Here is a 20,337-nt window from a genome sequence, read left to right on the forward strand (position 1 = left end):
TTGTGTTTGTAGGGGGGTCCTGGGTGAAAGGAATAGGTCGAGGGGCCAGCTGGCCAGCGGCCACTGGTGTCAGGGTGGGGTTGCACCAAGAAAGCCACCTTTGCCAGACAGATAATACGGGGGCTAAGGCACTTGCCTTGCCTGGGGTTGACCTCAGTTGATCTCTGACACCACTTGGGTACCCCAAGCAGAATCTCTCCGGGAGGCCTCTGGCTTCCTGAGCACTGCTTAGCGAGACCCACTTCCCCAAACGAAGAAGAATACCACTAAGTGAAAACTTCAGAGCATGCGTTGGCTTTCTGTGGGCCAGTGTCTGTGGGACAGACATTCCCCCTGAAGACCATGCTCTCCGCTGCCGGCTTGCCTTCTCCTCCCTGGACCCCGTCCGCCTACAGAAGTGGCTCTGTGGCCTGGCTTGTCCTGGACCCCGGGGTGGGTTTGGTGGGGGACACTGGAAGGGGCCTCCCGGTTTGCTCTTGGCTCAGGCCATACCCCATTAGCCCTGTGGGGCCTCCCTAGGTTCTTCACACCTGTCCCTCCTTTTCCCCACAGGTAGAAAAACTGGTGAAATATCTGGACCCCAACGACCTGGGGAGAATCAACTTCAAGGACTTTTGCAGAGGGGTGTTCGCCATGAAAGGTAAGGCCTGTGGGGTGCTGTGGAGCTGGGGGAGGGGTGGCCGGGATGCCCGTCTGCCAGGGACTCACAGCCCCAGAAGTGCCCTGGAAGTGAGCTCTAACTTCTCCGGAGGCTCAGGGGGGACGGTTTGGATTCCTGCCCAGCTGGGGAGGGGTTGTGGGGGGCCTTTGCACCTCGGCCCTCGAGTCCCACACCCGGGGCAGCATTTGTGTCCCCCTCAGAAATAAAGGACTCCCTCTTTGCCTTCTCTCCCTTCGTCCCCTGAAGGAGGTCAGAGGAGGCCACCTCTCCCATGGGTGGCCTGGAGTCTCCCGGGGCTTGTGTTTTAAAACCAGGACAGCTCTAGGCTAACCCGGGCAAACCAGCCCTCGGGGGAGCAATAAAATCCCTGGAATCTGGAATCTGGAATCTCAGTCTGGCCGATTGTTGTTACTTGGAAACTAATGGGCCAAGGGGATGAGAGAGGGCAGCCGCCAGGTGGGCTCACTGAGCCTCCCCAGGCCCTCAGTTCTGGGGAGCAGGCAGCAGGAAGCTCCGGCAGGGGTGAGGAGGGGAGCCAGCGGAGGTTGGGGTTCTGCGTGGGGTTGCTCGGCTCCCTGGAGCCACCGCTAAGCACGGAGCCCTGCTCTTTGCAGGATTTTCCTCCCTCGTTAGATAAGATTTGGGGGCATTTTCTCAAGGACGGAGAGGGATCCCAATGGTGTCTCGGGGCCAGTGGGACGGAGACCCATCCGAAAGTGGCCCTATCCCAGAGAGTCTCAGTTGCCCCAGGCTGCAGAGACCTCCCAGGCAGAGGCCTCAGGGCAGTGTGTACACCTTGCAGGCCTCACCAGTGAGTCAGGAAGAGTCTTAGGACTCTTCTTCCAGGAAGGCCTGCTCGATTCCCCTTCCTCAGCCTGCCCTTCTTCTGTGGACTGCAGACTCAGGCCACCTAAGTCCCCACATTGCCTCCTAGCCAAGGCCTCCCAGGGGCCAAGTCGCCGAGCCCGCCTCAGGCTGTGACCGTCACTGTCTCTCTGTCTGCCGCAGGCTGTGAGGAGCTGCTGAAGGACGTGCTGTCCGTGGAGAGCGCGGGGCCACTGTCCTGCATGCCAGAGATCCCCGACTGTGGAGAGCAGGTAAGGGGCGCCCCCCCCCAATGTGCTCAGCCCAGGAAGTTGCTTTTGGAAGCGGAGAAGTGCACAAACAGGGGGTCTCTCAGAGCAGCTCTTCCCGTGGCCCCGCTGAGGGTAGAGGCCAACAGGGGCTCCCCGGCAGATGGGACTGCAGCTTCCCCTGGTCACCAGCCACAGCGCGACACACAGAGAAGGCCTGTGGGGTTCTCCCCGACAGCAACAACCAGTTCTCCCACCCAGAGACCCAGAGTGGGCGCAGCTGCAGCCTGAGAGTCAGTCTCGCCCCAGACGGGGCCCTGTGGCCATCGGCACTTCCTGCAGCCCGGCTGCTGACGTTCCCAGGCCCTGAATGCCGGAACTCGCCGGACCCAGGCAAACAGTGGGTTCGTGATGGTGCGGGTTTGTGCCGACATACTCCTGCACAGCCAGTGGGAGTGGGCAGGGGCCAGGTGGGGGCAGAGTCCAGGCCCCTCCGGCCCAGCCCAGAACCGTCTCTTTGTGGAAGAGGGTCCCCCCCTCTCTGGGGAGGCAGGCACGGGCTGTGTGCAGGAGGGCTCCTGGGGTTTGGGGTGTGGAGGTGGCGGCCTCACCCTGGCCGCACTTTCACCGGTTCTGGTTGGGGTCCAGCTGCGAAGCTGAAGCTGTCGGGGCTGCTCCAGGCACCTGGGCAGCACTGGGGGTTGAACTTGTAGCCTTCCAGCCACTGAGCCGTCTCTGGCCGTTGCGCCGGCTGGAGGGGAAGGCCGGCTGGGTGGGCCCCTGTGCCAGCCCCCTTCCTGGCTCAGATCCCTGGGCTGTGCGGCTCTGGGCTCCATCTGGCTCAGAAGGGCCAGTAGGGGCAAGAATGCAGCAATTCAGGTGGGGGTCAGACAGGGCCAGGCCCTCATGCCCTGCTATGCCCCGGCTGTCCTCTAGAGGTCAGCCTGCGACTAGCTGAGCCTGCAGGAGGATGGGTCCGGCAGGGCTGCTGGGAGTAAAGTGGACTGTGGTCTGGGCCCAGCAGGGAGGGCTGGGGGGGGAAGGGTGGGCATGGCACGGTGGCCTCAGGGTGAGGGGCGGCTTCTGCTTCAGCAGCCATTTGGGGTTGTGAGTGAAGAGTTTTGCTGTTGGCTGGTGATGCCTGTGGTTCTCCCAGCAGCGCGTGGGGGGTTGGGGGGAGGGGGAGGCAGTCACTGGGCCTCCTATTCAGATTTGAGAACGGGGCCAGGGTTTCTTTAGGGTTTCTTGGACAATTATGCACATGATTGTGGCGCCCCTGTGGGACAGTTTTGTTGTTGCTGTTCATCGTGGGGGCTGCCGGGGCAGTGGTGTTTGCGGGGAGGGCCCTGCTGGGAAAGGACCCCAGGGCCTCTACCGCCTGAGTCTCATCCTCGGCCTTAGCACAGCTTTTTATTTTTCCTGTTGGTCTTGGCGTAACAGCCCCACTCATCTCGCTAAGTGCTAATGGCTTGTTTGCGAACGGCAGGTTCGAGCGTGACGTTTCACTGGGCTCTGTGTGTGCTGGCGTTGATGAAAGAGCAGCCACAGAGCCCAGTGGCCTGCGTGGCCTGCGTGGGCTTCCCCAGGGCCCGTGTCAGAGTCATTGGCGTGCCCCAGGTGTCCCTGTGTAAGATTTGAGGGTCCCTTGTGCCCCGAGCTGCTGTAGGCTCTGGCTACCCAGCACTGAGCTGGGATAAGAAAAGGGCTTGAGGGGCTGGAGCGATAGCACAGCGGGTAGGGCATTTGCCTTGCACACGGCCAACCCGGGTTCGAATCCCAGCATCCCATATGGTCCCCTGAGCACCGCCAGGAGTAATTCCTCAGTGTAGAACCAGGAGTAACCCCTGTGCATCACTGGGTGTGACCCAAAAAGCAAAAAAAAAAAAAAAAAAGGCTTGAGGGGCTGGAGCGATAGCACAGTGGGTAGGGCGTTTGCCTTGCACATGACCGAACCGGGTTTGATTCCCAGCATCCCATATGGTCCCCTGAGCACTGCCAGGTAATCCCTGTGCATCACCGGGTATGACCCAAAAAGCAAAAAAAAAAAGGGGGGGGCTTGAGAAGGAGAGAAGACATGCATTGAATCGTTGTTTGGTGCTAGATATTTTCAATTTTCTAGAAGCTTGTTGTTATTTATGATCTAAAAAGGGGGGGCTAAGAACGTATCTCTTGTTTATATCAATCTGGCTATGGTGAAATTGGTTTAAGTTGTTAGGATTGCATGAAGTGAGAATTTAAAGGTCTGTATTCCAGCCTGCTTGACTTGCTTCACAATGGAGCCCTGGTTTTATTGCATACATTTAAATAACTGCATATTATTTCATTGCAAGAAAATGATAAAATTTATTAGTTTCTTTTATTTTCTCTCTTTTTTTCTTTTTGCTAAACAAAAAGTGGGGGTTAACAAAATTCCCATAAATTTTGAGGATTAAAAATAAGGTCATGCCAGAATGATAGTACAGCAGATAGGGCGTTTGCCTTGCACACAGCCGACCTGGGTTCAATCCCCGGCATCCCATATGGTCCCCCAAGCACCTCCAGGAGTAATTCCTGAGTGCATGAGCCAGGAGTAACCCTTGAACATCACTGAGTTACCCAAAAAACAAACAAAATAAAACAAAAATAACATGTAGTAATTATTCTGGTAGTCAAATCATTCCCCTCGGCAGCAACCACTGCGTAAGGTTAAGTCCTAGGTTGGCAGTCCCTCTAGGCCAAATCTAGCAAGTTGTTTTCATAAGTAAAATCTGCCAGAACTGAGCCCCTTTGCGCACCTTGGCTGATGACCTGGTCTGAGGGTCATTGCTCTGAGTGGTCCGCAAACATCTCCTCTTCATAGACAGAGCAAACAAACGTGAGAGGTGGAAACTGTTCCATCACAGGGAGGCAATCTCAAGAGAGTCTTAATGCATCTGCCACATTCCTCTCAACGGTGGCCTCAGCCCGCTGTCCCTTGCGTGATGAGAGTCTGGCTACCCCAACATCTGGTGATGAAGGCTTCTCAAATCTTTCTCATTCCAGGGGCTGCGCTTGGGATTGCTCTCTGAATTATACATGCTTGGACTTCTTGAATTACATGTATTTGTCATCAGGAGCTCATTCTTTATGAATTGCCTGGCAGCTTCCTTCACCCTCGTTTTCACGGATCTGAACATATCCATTGATATATAAGAACTAGAAATAATAATTTTGACATGCTTTGCAGATATTTTTCAGCCTGTAATTTATTATGTTTTATTGTTTTTGTTTTCTCATGCCACACCTGGCTGGGCTCAGGGTTTACTCAGGAATCCTGCTCACTCTGTGCTTAGGGATCTCTCCTGGTGGGGCTCAGGAGATCGTACATGGTATCAGGGATCGAACTAGGGTCTGCCGTAAACAAGGCAAGTACTTTACTTGCCTACTATCTCTTCAAACCCTTGTTATTTATTTTTTAATGCGTGTGTGTGAAGGAAGATAGTTTTTATTGAAAGAAATTGATTTATAGATGTGACAGGAAAAAGAAAGGGATATGTGTTTAAGAGAGAAAGGTCTTCGTAGGGGAAAAAATCAAATACACATCCCACACTGAGATATGCAGATCACTTTCCCAGAATGGGGAAAACATACCCTCAAGTAAGAAAGCGCACAGCTCAGGGAGATACAGGCCAAGAGGCAAATCTAAGAAGGAACATATCTCAAAAAGTAATTGGGGGGGGGGGGGCTGGAGTGATAGCACAGCGGGTAGGGCGTTTGCCTTGCACGCAGCCAACCCGGGTTCGATTCCCAGCATCCCATATGGTCCCCTGAGCGCCACCAGGGGTAATTTCTGAGTTCAGAGCCAGGAGTGACCCCTGTGCATCGCAGGGTGTGACCCAAAAAAGCAAAAAAAAAAAAAAAAAAAAAGAAGTAATGCAGGGGCTGGAGCAATAGCACAGCAGGTAGGGCATTTGCCTTGCACATGGGCAACCCAGGTTTGATTCCCAGCATCCCATATGGTCCCCTGAGCACCACCAGGGGTAATTCCCAAGTGCAGAGCCAGGAGTAACCCCTGTGCATCGCCAGGTGTGACCCAAAAAGAAAAAAAAAGTGATGCAAATATGCACGCTGTCATGTCATTGTTTGTTCTGTTTTTTGTTTGTTGTTGGGGGTGGAGGGGAGCCACACCCAGCAGTGTTCAGAGCTTACTCCTGGCTGCTCAGGGACCACTCCTGGAAGTGCCTGTGGGGACCATCTGGGGTTTGGGGATTGAACCCAGGTCAGCTATGTGCAAAGCCAACACTCTACCTGCTGTCCTATTCCCTGGACCCTGTCATTGAATTTTAATGTCACGACAGGACATTTTAAAGAATGACAGCCCACCCATCATTCTTTGCTATTGTGGCCTTGGCAAGATTACAGCTTTGTCCCCCAGTCTGGGAGTTGCTTCTCCGTTATTTATATTTGTGTACTCAGTGGTAAAGGCCTGACCCAGGGAGTGAACTGTGATGTCTGCAGTGAGGGAGGATCCTGTTTGCCCTCCCCCCTCAGCGTGGTAAAGGCTTGACCCAGGGAGTGAACTGTGATGTCTGCAGTGAGGGAGGATCCTGTTTGCCCTCCCCCCCTCTGCCCTCCTTCGCCCTCCAGGTTCCCACCTTCCTTCACAAGAGCTGGGAGCTCCTGGCTCAGTGCCGCTTAGTTGGATCCCCCATGGGAAAGCCTGAGAGCGTTTCCAAGACCCAGGCTTCAGCCTGAACCCCCTGGCCTTTCTGCTCTGGTTCAGGGAGGCACTGCCCACCCCTGTCTTGCCAGGACAGGTTTAACACATCCCTGGGCTTCTGGCTAGAGCTGGCCGGGGGTGTCGAGTCCACCTTTGTTTAACTTCTGTGGAGAAGCATTTCTAAAGCCACCTGTGACAGCAGCACATTCTAAAAATGCTTTCCCTGACACACAGCGCTGTGATTCAGCTGTGCTGGTGGCCGAGTGGGTGAGTGAGGGTGTTTCTGGAGCTGGGGGTGGGGCGGCTTGCTCCATCCTTTCCGTTTGTGCCATGGAAGACTTGTTTCTCTCCTCTCCTTTTAGGCATCCCAGCATGCTCGCCTGCCCTTTGGGCTTTCTCCTTGGACTCCCAGTCAGGTTTTTGTTTGTTTTGCGATGTAGGATCAAACCCAGGTCATCACCCAGGCAAGGCACTGCACAGGTCAACACGTTAACACTTGGCTCTGCGGTCAGTCAGCAATATCTCAGCTGTCCGAAGAGCCCAGCCAGACAGGAGGGAACCGTGTCCCTGGGATGCCCTGATGAAGAAGGCATCTGGCCAAGGGACAGTCCCCTGCACCAGGCATTTGCTGGTGGACAAGCACAGGAGTGTTTTTTGTGCTTTTGCTTTTGTTTGATGTTGCTATTTTGTTTCAGACCTGGTGGGGCTCAGACCTAACTCCTGGCTCTGTGCTCCGGAATCACTCCTGGCATGCTCAGGGGACCCAGTGCAGTGCCATGGAATGAACCAGGCTTGGCTGTGTGCAAGGCCAGTGCTTTAACCCCTGCACTCTCTCTCTCTCTCTCTCTCTCTCTCTCTCTCTCTCTCTCCCCTCTCTCTCTCTCTCTCTCTCTCTCTCTCTCTCTCTCTCTCTCTCTCTCTCTCTCTCTCTCTCTCTCTCGTCCTGGGGCTGTTTTTTGTAGGGTACACACTTGGACCAGGACTTGTCCTTTTTTTTCTCTTTGTGGTTCTGAGGATGGAGCCTGGCTCCTCACACTTGAAACACAAGAGCCCTACTGATGAGCTACATCCCTGGCCCCTGCCTTAAATTTATTTTCCCCCCTGTTTATGTTCCAAGACCTCCATCTTTCAGTATCGTTGTATCACTGTCATCCCATTGCTTTTCGATTTGTTTGAGTGGGCACCAGTAACATCTCTATTGTGAGACTTGCTGTTACTGTTTTTGGCATATCGAATACGCCACGGGGAGCTTGCCAGGTTCTGCCGTGTGGGCGGGATACTCTTGGTGGCTTGCCAGGCTCTCCGAGAGGTGGGGAGGAATCAAACCCGGGTAGGCCACATGCAAGGCAAATGTCCTACCTGCCATCTTCTAGTAAGAAAGATAATTTGCTCCGAAAACCCTAAGTTATGGGTTTCTGTAGAAATAAAATGCCTGTGGATTCTATGGGAGGTAACAGAACTCTGATGAAGCCGAGGGTGTCTGGGAACAACACGGAGCAGATAGTGAAGGCCCTTTTGTTCGTCCCCTCCTCCTGGTCTGCCCTGGATTGTTGCTCCTACCTTCTGCCCCAGGGAGGCAGTGAGCACCCCTTCCTGGGGCAGACAGGACACCCTGTCCCCAACATGACCAGCCCTGATGCTGAATTCACACCATCTTCAGAACACATTGTAGAGAAATGCTGCTTGTATTCATTCGTTTATCTGTTCTGTTGTTTAAAGCTAGCAGAAGGGAAACTGGGGTTTTCTCACCCTGTAAGACATTAACCAGTCTTGAATGATTTCAGCATTCCTTCTCTTGTTGACTGAGCATACTTTGATCTCTCTCTCTCTCTCCCTCTCTGACTCTGTGTTGTATTTTTTTTCTGTTTTTGTTTTGGGCCCACACTCAGCAGTGCTCAGGACTTAGTTCTCCTGGTTCTGTGCTCATGAGAGGGTCACTCCTGCTGCCCCCCCACCGGGGCCATTCCTAGGTGCCAGGGATTGAACCCCGGTTAGCTGCCTGCAAGGCAGGTGCCTTCCCTGCTGTCCTATGTCTCTGGCCCTCATTTGTTGAGGCAGCTATCCCTACCTGCTGACCTGCTTGTCAACGAGTTAAGTGTATCTTGGGTGCAGATAGATTAATTGTGTGGAAACACTCATAGGAAAAAACAAAAAACATTGGGGAGGTGGACCACCAGCGGGTAGGGCATTGGCCTTGCCAACCCGGGTTTGATCCCCGGCATCCCATATGGTCCCCCAAGCTCCGCCAGGAGTAATTGCTGGGTGCATGAGCCAGGAGTAACTTCTAAGCACCACTAAGTGTGACCCCAAAAAGCCAAAAAACAGCAACAAAAAAACAACCCAACATCGGAACAGATGTTCCTTCTCAGAAACCTCTTAGTCTAGTTTTCAATTTTGATTCCAGATTGGCAGGGGACCACATCACTGTTCTGAAAAACGTCACATGTCCAAGGTTTGTTCCAGGAGTTCCTAGATGCCACCGCTTGCCAGAAGCCCTGCTGTCCCTCAGATCAGTGAGCCCAGCACCCCCAAGGGCAGCACCCGGACCTCAACCCTCGCTTTAGAGCTCCTAGGGGGGTCCTCGGAGCCCTGATCTGTTCAGCGTCCTGCTTCCGGTTACTTCCCATCAGCGCTTCCTGCTGGGATGGCGGGAAGAGGCTAGCTGCTGAAAACTGCCTTTGCCCGGCCCAGGGTTTGTGCCGTCCACATGGGCTGCCCTTTCCCTCGGCCCCGGACAGAGCCTTGGGATCGGGTGCACAGGGAGGGGTGCCTTTGTGGAGTCCAGTGAGCTCTAATCTTCCTGAGAGAGACCCCGCAGGCCTGGGGATACTCCGGTCAGTGGTGCCAGAGGCACCCGCATGTCAGTCTGAGTGGGGGTGACCTGAGAGAGGCCACCCAGTTTGGAAACCTCCCGAGAGGTTTCTGCCCAAGAAGGTGCAGGAAGAAGAGTACATCACTTTTGTTCAACCAAGACCTGCCAAACTTACTTTTTTAGTTTCTGCAGTGCTGGGGATGAAATACAAGACTTCATACATACAATACAGGTGTTCTGCTATTGAGCCACTTCCTGGTTTCCCAAATAAACTTGTCCTCTATTTTTATTTTATCTTATTTTGAAAAGGTTCGGCTTTCTCAAAAGTTGTGTGCGCGTCACAGAGAATGCCTTCGTATCCGTCACCTGAGGGTTTCTAACTGTTAACGCGCGGCTGCTTTTCTGTCTGTGTGTCTCTCTGCGCATTTTCCTGTTTGCCAGACCACTTGGCAAGTGGCTGCAGATGAGTAACACTTCCTCCCTGCATACCGACCGTTCCTGGGAGCCAGGGGCCCCTGCTCTCCTACACAACCACAGTGCAACCTTGTCTCGCCAGCGTCTTCAGCAGGAAGCACTGTGTCACTGGGCATAAACTCTATATTGAATTTTTGCCAACTTTTTTGTTTAGTTTTTTTGTTTAGGGGCCATACCCAGTGATGCTTAGGGCTTACTCCTGGCTCTGCACTCAGGGCTTCTCCTGGCAGTGCTCAGGTGACCGTATGGGGTGCTGGGTATTAAACCTGGATCAGCCACATGCAAGGCAAACACCTACTCACTGTACTGTCGCATCGACCTGTGCCAGTACTTTTTATAGGTTAGCTTTCCCATCTGGAAGCCAACCCAGAGGACAACCTCTTAGTGGCCGAGTGTTTTTAGTTTCCTCTTATCTAGAATTGTTTTGTTTTGTTTTTTGATTTTGGGGTCACATCCGGCAATGCACAGGGGTCACTCCTGGCTCTGCACTCAGGAATTACTGGTGTTGCTTGGGGGACCATATGGGGTATTGGGAATCGAACCCGTGTCGGCCGCGTGCAAGGCAAATGCCCCACCCGCTGTGCTATCGCTCCAGCCCCTAGAATAGTTTTTTGACATGTCTGACAAATGGGTTCAGACTGGTGGTGGTTCCAGAGGGTGCTGGGCAGTGACGGGCTGAACCCTCAGAGCTTCCATCCCGGGACAGTGGGTCACATGCGTCCACCAACAGCCTGTCCCCCGCAGGGCCAGTGTGGTCCCCAAGTGAAAAGCTGATGCTTGTAGTGCCACCATGCCTGTGTGGGGCAGAGCCACACCTTCCCCCACCTCTTCATTCTTCTCCCCTGTAGCAGAGATTTCCTCCCAGGACAGATGACGCCCCCTTTTGGCCTCCTTTTCCACGAAACTCACCCATGGTCACCAGAGGCTTCAGGCTCTTCGGCACTCAGCCTCCCCTGAGTCCCTGCTTCCTCCTGCCTCTCACACCACTCCCTGGGTCACCGTCACGGCTTCCTTTACATGGTGACCGGCGCCTGATCTGGGTCCTGGGGCCTCTGCTCTCCCCAATATTCCCTCCCCTTATGAGCTTGTCCCCCACCCTCCAGAGCTCACAAAGCCTCATTTCCCTGCAAGCGCCCGCAGGAGAGCAGCACCTTGGTGACCTCCCCCCTCCACCCCTCCCCAGCAGCTCTGTCTCCCTGCAGCACCGCCTGCTTGAAGCCACCTGTCCCTACCTCTGCACTTCAGGCTTGCCCAGCGCTAAACCCTTGGGCCTTGCTCTGTCCCCTCCGCAGTTTCTCCACGTGTCAGGAACTGGCTCCGCCATCTGCCTGGGCATGCAGATGAGAGACCCGCTCATGCCGCTTGCTCCCCTTCCTTCTGCTCAGTTTACAACAGCGTGGCCTGGAACTGAAATGTGTGCGTGTGAGTGTGTGTGTGTGTGTGTGTGTGTGTGTGTGTGTGTGTGTGTGTGTGTGTGTGTGTGTGTGTGTGAGAGAGAGAGAGAGAGAGAGAGAGAGAGAGAGAGAGATCTGGGGGAGAGAGAGAGGGAGAGAGAGAGAAAGATCTCAGAGAGGATCTAGGGGAGAGAGAGGGGAGAGAGAGAGATCTGGGAGAGAGAGAGAGAGAGAGAGAGAGAGAGAGAGAGATCTGGGGGAGAGAGAGAGAGGGAGAGAGAGAGAAAGATCTCAGAGAGGATCTAGGGGAGAGAGAGGGGAGAGAGAGAGAGAAGAGAGAGAGATCTGGGGGAGAGAGAGAGGGAGAGAGAGAGAGAAAGATCTCAGAGAGGATCTAGGGGAGAGAGAGGGGAGAGAGAGAGAGATCTGGGAGAGAGAGAGAGAGACAGAGAGAGAGAGAGAGAGAGAGAGAGAGAGAGATGATCTCGGCGCTTACAAACCCAGACCCAGATTCCTGGGCCAGGTTGGCCGAGGGTGCGTTTCTAACAGCAGCCAGGACGGGCCCCAACCTTTCCCCCACGGCCAGAAGAGCTGCAGCCCTCAGGGGTCTGTCCGTGGCCTCTGCTGCACGCCTCCCTCCCTCCCCAGGCAGCTAGTGCTGTTTCTCGCAGTTTCTGGCACCTTCACGGGTGGTGAAACCTGCCAGTTTCTGTCTCCACATTTCTGTGCCGTGATAGACAGGACAGAGACTCTGCCAGGAGCTGCGCCTGCCGCTTGCTGCCGCGTCTCTCAGTGCTCCTTGCTTCGGGGCGCGCTCTGGCGTGGGCCTGGGGGCCCGTGGGGGCCGGGTGTTGGGGGCCATCCCAACCCAGAGGCCAGGTGGGTTTCCCAGCTTGGGGTTGGCAGAGACCTCCTGGGCATCCCGGCCTGCCCCAGAGGGAGGGGTTTAGCCCAGGGCCTCGGTAGCTGGGGAGATCACCAGGGGCGGGAGCACGTGCTTGACAGGTGCAAGTTCCAGCAAGTTCCCACAGTGTCACTGCCTGCTGCCCCCTCCCCCTCCCCGAGCTCCCCAGTGCCCAAGCACTGCAGAGCTGGGCTGGAGCACTCAGCCCTCGGGCCCACGGCCCTGCCCCCAGCGCGGCCAGGGAGGGCCCTTGTCAGGATAAGAGCCAAAGAAGAAAAACTGGTCCAGAGGGTCTGAGTGTGGGCCCTGGACCCACACTCGGCCTGCGAGGGTCCCGAGACCGTCTCACGGCTGAGCCACACTGTCGCCTTCGCTCTTCCCCTCAGCGCTCTGGTGAGGCCCCATGAGCACACACAGCCGGCCTCGCAGGGCTGGGGACCGTCGTTTCAGAGCTGGGGGGTCCCGTGCGGGTTGTTTACCCTTTGGGGTACTGAGGAGGTGCTGGCAGGACCCCTACTACACACACTGCCTGTCCCCCGCCCCACCTCCAACCTCCCAACCTCTGCTGTAACACAAACGGGGAAAGTCAGTGCCTGGGCAGCCCCCAGCCCCCTTCTGCCAGGGCTGGATGGGCCTGCTTGGGGCGGGAGGAGGGGGACGGGGCGCAGGGCTTGTCACCTGCTGAGCCCGGGGAGAAGCTTGTATTGGCCGTGACCATCTGGTCCTGTGGGCAGTGAGGAAAGCTGGGGCAAATGACAGCCCTGGAGGAAGGGCGCGAGGGGGGGGAAGTGAGGTGGGGAGAAGAAAGAAAGAGGGAGGGAGGGAGGGAGGGAGGGAGGGAGGGAGGGAGGGAGGAAGGAAGGAAGGAAGGAGGGAGGGAGGGAGGGGAGGAAGGAAGGGAGGAGGGAGGGAGGGAGAGAGGGAGGGAGAGAGGGAGGGAATCTAAAGTTAGAACTTGAGTGAGGTGGGGCAAGGACAAAGATGCTCAGGTCACCCTACACTGGCGCCAATGAGGAGGGTCCGAGAGCTGCCTTTCCCTGAAGCGTGATGGGCCGGGACCCCCAGTCTTCCCCACTCCTTCCTGGAGCCTGTGGTCACAGGAGCAGGTCTCAGGACGGACCCCTGCCAGCCTCCATCACCCTTGGTCATCAATGAGGCACCTCAGCCTCCCCATCCAGCCTCTCCCCCGGGCTCCTGGCCTCTGAGCTGGGAAGGATGTTTTGTTTGTTTGTCATTAGGCCACACCCAGCAGTGCTCTGGGCTTACTCCTGGCTCTGCACACAGGGATCACTCCTGAGGGTGCTCAGGGACCTTAGGGGTGCCGGGGGCTCAAGCAAGGGTCTCGCATGTGCAAGACAAGCGCCCTATCTGCTGAGCTATGGCTGGGCCCTGGGCTGTGAGGATCCTGAGGCAGCCCTTAGAGTGCGGGCCCTGCCGTCAGCACTGGGTGGATGGGGGTCCCTGCTAGTCCCCTCAGAGCCTGTGCTGGGATCGGGAGGGAGGAACACAGAGAGAACAGCTGCGGCAGTAGCTGGGGTGGCGGGTGAGGAATGTCCTGAGCCGTCCCGAGCTGCCCCACGGCCAACTGCAGCGGCCGATCACCCTGGGCACAGGGGTCATGCAGTGCCAAACATACAGCTGGGTCCAGGACAGAGACGCCTTCCCCGGGCACAGCCTGCAGGCCTGACATGCCAGAGCCAGCTGAGCGCACCCCGCCCCACCCCACCCGTATCTGTGCCACGAGGCCCGAGTCTCCAGTGCCTAAAGGACCCGCCGAGAAGCAGGTGCCCCCGTCTGCACATGGTCTGTGGCAGAAGTCAGCGTCCCATTTACAGGTGAGAGGCTGAAGGGTGGGGGTGGGGGCAGGGTGAGTCTACACTTTAGCCCAGTACGTTCTTTTAGGATTTTGCACCAGGTAAGACGGATCCTTACTGATGAATGATCTTCTCTCTGGAAGAGAGAGTGATAGCCGGATAGGTTTCTTGCTTTCCCTTTTGTCTTGTTAGAAAACTTGGAGCTCGTGGAGGACTCATAACTTTCCATTGGATGTTTTGCTTTTTATCTGGTTTGCTTTTTTTTTTTGGAGGGGGAGTTTAGGGTGCCCTAAGTAGTGCCCAGGGGTCCCGAAGCCACACCTGGGAACACTTGCCAACCAGGCATAGGGTTAGTGCTTGGGCTGGTAGCGCCCACCTCGGACCCAGAGGTGCTGAGGGCCACCAGGGCCACACATGTGGTGCCAGGGATTCAACTCGGGGTCGCACACCTGGGAGGCATGTGCCCCCCGCCCCCCCCTCACTGATGCGCTGTCTCCCGGACCCTGGAGTGATTTATTTTCATGCGTCTTCTTGTAAATAACTGCCCAGATGGTCAAACAAATGGACTGGGGGAGGCTGTTTGAGAAGGGAAGAGACCGGGCCAATGCAGCCCCTCCCCTCCCTCCCCGTCTCTGTCCGTGTCTCCCCTCTCTCTCCCCCACCCGGCTTGGCTCCAGCCCCTCCAGTCTCCGTCTCGCTCTGACTCTGACTCCACCGTATCCCGCCCTGGAAGACCTTCTGCTGGGACCGCGGGCTCAGCAGGAGCCAGACCCGGGGATGGCCGGGTAGGAAGGGGGTGGGCGGGGCGGTGGAGGGACTGGTGGGGAGTCCACCTCTAAACTCTGACCTCTGCCCTCCCCCCTCGGCTGCCTGCAAGAACCTGGCTACCCGGGTTCGTGGTCCCAGTGCCACGGATGTGGGAACTGAGCGCCAGGCTGCAGTGGGTCCTCCCCACGGTCTCAGAGCCCAGAGAGCCCAGCCAGGACTCACGTCTCCTCAGTTCCCTGGGCTGGCCCCGGTGAGAGACCAGCACCCACCGTCCGAGGGTCTCCGAAGGGCGCGCTGCAGAGCCGATGGAGGGAGGCTTCACTCGGAGGGTGAAGCCCAGGGGCAGGCGCGGGCTGAGGTGGGACCCCACACAGGCACAGGCAGAGCTCCCGCCTTGCTCCCACCCCCACACACCTCCTCGGAAACTCCAGCCTTGCCTGGTGGGTCCCACTTAGCCTCCTGAGCTGGCCCGTCGGCAGAGCTGGGTCTGCCCTGGCCAGAGCAGGCTCCGCGCCACCAGCAGCGTCACCTGATGAGCTCCACCCCGGCGGGGGGCAGCTCTGCACCCCACAGGCTGGACGGGACCGAGCCCCAGCCCTGCTCTCTGGCAGGAGTGTCACCCCGTGCCCCACCCCAGGACCCTTCGGCCACTCAGGGGCTCAGTTCCTACATCTGTACCTGCTCTGTCTGACTTCCTTCCTTCCTTCCTTCCTTCCTTCCTTCCTTCCTTCCTTCCTTCCTTCCTTCCTTCCTTCCTTCCTTCCTTCCTTCCTTCCTTCCTTCCTTCCTCCTTCCTTTCTTCCTCCCTCCCTCCCTCCCTCCCTGTCTCCCTTCCTTCCTTCCTTCCTTCCTTCCTTCCTTCCTTCCTTCCTTCCTTCCTTCATTCCTTCCTTCCTTCCTTCCTTCCTTCCTTCCTTCCTCCTTCCTTCCTCCCTCCCTTTCTTCCTCCCTCCCTCCCTCCCTTCCTCCCTGTCTCCCTTCCTTCCTTCCTTCCTTCCTTCCTTCCTTCCTTCCTTCCTTCCTTCCTTCCTTCCTTCCTTCCTTCCTTCCTTCTTTCCTCCCTTCCTCCCTTCCTTCCTTCCTTTCTCCTTCCCTCCCTTCCTTCCTTCTTCCCTCCCTTCCTTCCTCCCTCCCTCCCTTCTTCCTTCCTTCCTTCCTTCCTTCCTTCCTTCCTTCCTTCCTTCCTTCCTTCCTTTTTCCTTCCCTCCCTTCCTTCCTTCTTCCCTCCCTTCCTTCCTTCCTCCCTCCCTCCCTTCTTCCTTCCTTCTTCTCTCCCTTCCTCCCTCCCTCCCTCCCTCCCTCCCTTCTTCCTTCCTTCCTTCCTTCCTTCCTTCCTTCCTTCCTTCCTTCCTTCCTTCCTTCCTTCCTTCCTTCCTTCCTCCCTCTCTTCTATCCTTCCTCCCTTCCTTCTATCCTTCCTCTTCCTTACCTCCCTCCTTCCCTCCCTCTTTCTCTCTCTGTCTCTGTCTCCTTCTCTCCCTCTCCCTTTCTTCCTCCCCCCTCTGCTTCCTTCCTTCTCACTCTGTGTTACAAAGGAGCCAGCCTGTGGGTCCAGGCATCGATGTGTGCCAGGGACCAAACTCAGAGCCTTGCACGCACCAGGCACATGCTCTGTCTCTTGAGCCACCTCCCGACCCCAGCATTGAAGTTCTGATGCCCTACTGGGGACTCTCCCTATGGGTCCCAAAGTATGACACCGCCCCCATCCTGCCTCCATCCCTCTCCCCTCCTCCCGTCCCCTCCCTTACCACTGGTGGGGCAGTTTTCATGTACAGCCTCACTTAGGGCCACCCCGAACAGCAGGGGTGCACATGAAAGGGACAGAGGCGGGGAAATGACCCATATCCGCCATTGTAGCTGTGCCACCTCCTATGTCCTCCCTGTTCTGGCTCAAAGGCTTTGGCAGGTGACCGCACGGAGTAGAAACATGCACGGTGGCCCAGCCCCTTAGCCGGCGGAGAGAAGCGCAGACATGTCTGCAAAGTTGGGGTCGCTGTTGCCCCTCACCCTGCCAGTCAACCACACTCCTGCTGGAGCTCTGGGGTGTCGGACACCCCCCTCCCCAGCCTCCCTCACACCCTCAGCCGGCAGGGACCAGGGAAACCAGGGCGCCACGCACAGCCCCTCCAACCCCCCTGCCTCCCCTAGAGGGAACCGCCCCATCATGCCCTGTGCTTCGGGGCACAGAGCCGCTCTGCGTCTGCGTCTGATGCCCAGTGTGGGCTCGCCCGGGTCCTGGCCTGGGCCAGAGTGAGCCAGGCCTTCTCATACCACTGGGATCGGGACCGGTGTAGGATTCAGAAGGCTGTTCCTTCCGGTCCTCCCCGTCCACCCTCCCCACAGCCTTGCTCCTTGCTGAGCGGCTGGGATGGAATTGAGTGGGGTGGTCCGAGACGGTTACCCCTCTCTGGACAGGCTCCTCGTGGCCCTGTGCCCTGCTCCCCCTCCCAGTGCCTGGGCAAGGCAGCTCTGTTACCTCTTTTCCTCTTGATTCCCGCACTGATGGAATCTGCCCTGAGCGGTCAGCCCCAGCCGGCTCCCTCGGCCCATTCTAATGAAGGTAACCAAACTCCCCCGGGGAAACTGAAACCACACTTTGCAAGCAGCCAGGAGAGGATGGGGTGGGGTGGGGTGAGCTGCTGGCCTGGAGGGCACAGAGTGCCAGCTCTTGTTTGCCCCAGCCTGGCTGGGGACTGGCCCCGGCAGCTTTGACCGAGGGGCCCTGGCAGGTTTATCTGGGATACGCTGGCTGGCCCCTGCAGCTGGTACTGGTGCTTTTAGGGGTTGCACAGGCAAAGAGAAGATGTGGGTCACCGGAGGTGGGGGAGGGGACGGCCAGATTAACCGGGATTCTAAAGCCCAGTCTCTGGGGCCCAGATCCCCGGCCCTTTTCATTCAGTCTCTTTCCCCCTTCCTCCACTCAGAACCCGCAGCTGCGAAGCTTCCCTTGGCAAAGCGGGTCACCTCAGTCTGGGGCTCCTTTCCCTGCCTCGAGAAGCCATTAGGACAGAGGCGAGGGCTGTGGGGGCAGAGGGAAACTCCGGAGCACGGGCTTTGCGTGCAGGAGGCCTGGCACCATCCCCGATGCGGCATAGCCCACCCCCTGCGCCCCAGCATGGGCAGAAACAAGCGTTGAGCTCGGAGTATCCCCTGCCTGGCCGGGTGTGGCCCAAATATAGGGAAAAAAGAAAAGAGAAAGGATCTCCTTGTATTTTATCTTTTTTTTTTGGGGGGGGGTTTGTTTTGGTTTTGGCATTTTGGGTCACAGACGACGATGCTTAGGGGTTACTCCTGGCTCTGCACTCAGGAATTACTCGTGGCGGTGCTCTGGGACCCATATGAGATGCTGAGGATCAGACCCAGGTGGGCCACATGCAAGGCAAATGCCCTTCCTGCTGTACTATCGCTCCGGCCCCTCCATGTGTTTGACTTTTGCAAGAACACTTATTAGCAAGGCCCCTTCTGAGCCCTTGGAAGACCTCGAGTTCCAGCGCAGGGAATATCCAGATGTAGCTCCGTCTGCCTCGTGGCACTGTGACGGAGGCAGCAGCTGTGATTTGTAGAGCTCATCCACTCCCTGGCCCTGAGCAGCCTGTCCTAAGTGTTCACTTTATTCCTGTTGCCTCTCAGGGCTATGTACACTACCTGCCTGTGCAGTTGTACTCGAAGCCCCAGGGACATGCCTTGGGCACCTTCTGCTGCCTCCAGTCTGGGGTGGGGGGGGAATCCGTTCACCACACAAATAGGCAATTCCAAACGGAAGGGTGACAAGTGCCAGGAGTGAGCTAGATCGAGAAAGGAGGAAGTCATTTTGTTTTGGTTTTGGTTTTGGTTTTGGTTTTTGGGGGGGTTTTGGGTCACACCTGGCTATGCACAGGGGTTACTCCTGGCTCTGCACTCAGGAATTACTCCTGGCGCTGCTCAGGGGACCATATGGGATGCTGGGATTTGAACCTGGGTCGGCCGCATGCAAGGCAAACGCCCTACCTGCTATGCTATCACTCCAGCCCTGAGAGGAGGAAGTCATTTTGACTTAAGCTTTAAAGCAAGGTCTTTCTAGAGTTTTTTTTTTTTTTAAGTTTTTTAATGTAAGTTTATTAGGAAGTTTTGTATACCATGAGCTAGGCACAAAGTTATAAAGAAAGAAATACAAAATCTTCTTAAACATCAAAAGACCACCAAAGTAATGCAAGTATGGTGGCATTAAATATAAACACTTTACTGAGTTAATTTTAAATTTGGGTTGATATTACAAAAACTTTCACAAATTTTTTTTTATTTTTTTAATGAATCACTGTGAGGTACTGTTACAGACTTACAAACTTTCATGCTTCCATTTCAGTCATACAATAATTGAGTACCCATCCCTCCACCAGTGCCCATTCACCACCACCAGTGTTCCCAGTATCCCTCCCGCCCCCATCCCCCTCCTTTCTAGAGATTAAAGGGACAGAATTCTTCCCATTTCCGTGGGCCCATCTGTAAGGCAGGCCGACAGTGATGGGCTGTGAAGACTGACAGGGACCGGCTGAGCTGACGTGTATGAGAGTGGCCCTGGGGCCAACTCCCCCGGCTATTGCACATGGCAGATAAGGGACACCAGCACAGACTTGCTTGACCTCAGAACATCACTGAAAATGTGATATGTGGCCCAGGGGCTCAAAGCACCAGCCTTGCAAGCATGAGATTGTGAGTTTGGCCCCTGGTGCTGCCCACATGCACCAACGGTGGTCTCAGTGACTCTGCAGGGCAAGAGTGTGATCCCCAGCATCCTGCAGCAGGCGTGTCCACAGAACCCCGTGATGCTCACGCACTGCCTCCAGGTCCTGCAGTAAAGGTGTAGGGGGGGACATCGTGACCCCCGACGACACTACACACAGTGGACGTGAGCATCACCACTAGGTGTGGTGCGACTCCAGTGAGCGCCATAGCAAGTGTGGGCTGCCCACTCAGCACACTTGTTCCCAGAAGGGCACTTGACACCATGAGAGAAACGAGAGGCACTGAGACCGTATGTTCAAAGCTTGGGAGGTAGGAAGAACTCAAACTTGGGGCCCAGAAAACTCTTGTGGAAGAGAGGAGGCTTATCCTGAGTTCCCATGGCAGTCTGGGGAGGGGGTGAATGCATAATTCTCTTGCCAGAGGAGTGGTATAGGCAGATGGGCTGGTCCACGAGCAAAGGAGCTGGGGCTTCTGGAAGGTTCTGTCTTGTACTGCTGCCAGGGCTGAACCCCAGCGGGTCCTTTCAGGGCCCTTCACAGAGGCGAGCATTGAGGCTCGGGAGACAAGTCAGTGTATCGGGCACTGTCTCTGCCCCAGAGGAGTCTGTGGGGGTCTTCATAGAGGAGACGGTGGGCCACAGAGCGGGCGGAGTTTTCTCTGAAGTTCCACTGATGTATTTACTACGTTTTGTTTTGGGGTCACACCTGGTGTTGCTCAGGGGTTACTTTTGACTCTGCACTCAGGAATCACTCCTGGCATTGTTTGGGGGACCATATGGGATGCTGGGGATCGAACCCAGGTTGGCCGCATGCAAGGCAAGTGCCCTGCCCACTGTACTATCTCTCTGGCCCCTGACTTACTTGCTGTGATTATTTCCCCCCATCCCTGCCCTCCATGGCTGCCGCTGCTGCGACATCTGCAAGGTCACAACTTGACAGTGGTGCTTGCAGATTCTGCCACGGCATTGGCTGAGGGCTGCACACTTTAGTTGCGGTGCTTGCCCACGTGCACGTGTGGTGGTGGGAGGGGCACGGGGT

At 56.2% G+C, this 20,337-nt stretch overlaps 1 protein-coding gene across 1 annotated transcript in view; it reads left to right on the top strand.

Annotated features, from left to right (window-relative positions):
• Window positions 1–20,337, top strand: part of RAB11FIP4 (RAB11 family interacting protein 4) — a 101,340-nt gene that overhangs the window by 30,564 nt on the left and 50,439 nt on the right. The window contains exons 2-3 of the mRNA XM_055133856.1: window positions 553–640; window positions 1,670–1,758. Coding sequence (XP_054989831.1) covers window positions 553–640; window positions 1,670–1,758 — 177 coding nt within the window. The remainder of the gene's footprint in view (window positions 1–552; window positions 641–1,669; window positions 1,759–20,337) is intronic.

This window comes from Sorex araneus, chromosome 3 (assembly GCF_027595985.1).
Source record: "Sorex araneus isolate mSorAra2 chromosome 3, mSorAra2.pri, whole genome shotgun sequence".
NCBI classification, from domain to species: Eukaryota; Metazoa; Chordata; class Mammalia; order Eulipotyphla; family Soricidae; genus Sorex; species Sorex araneus.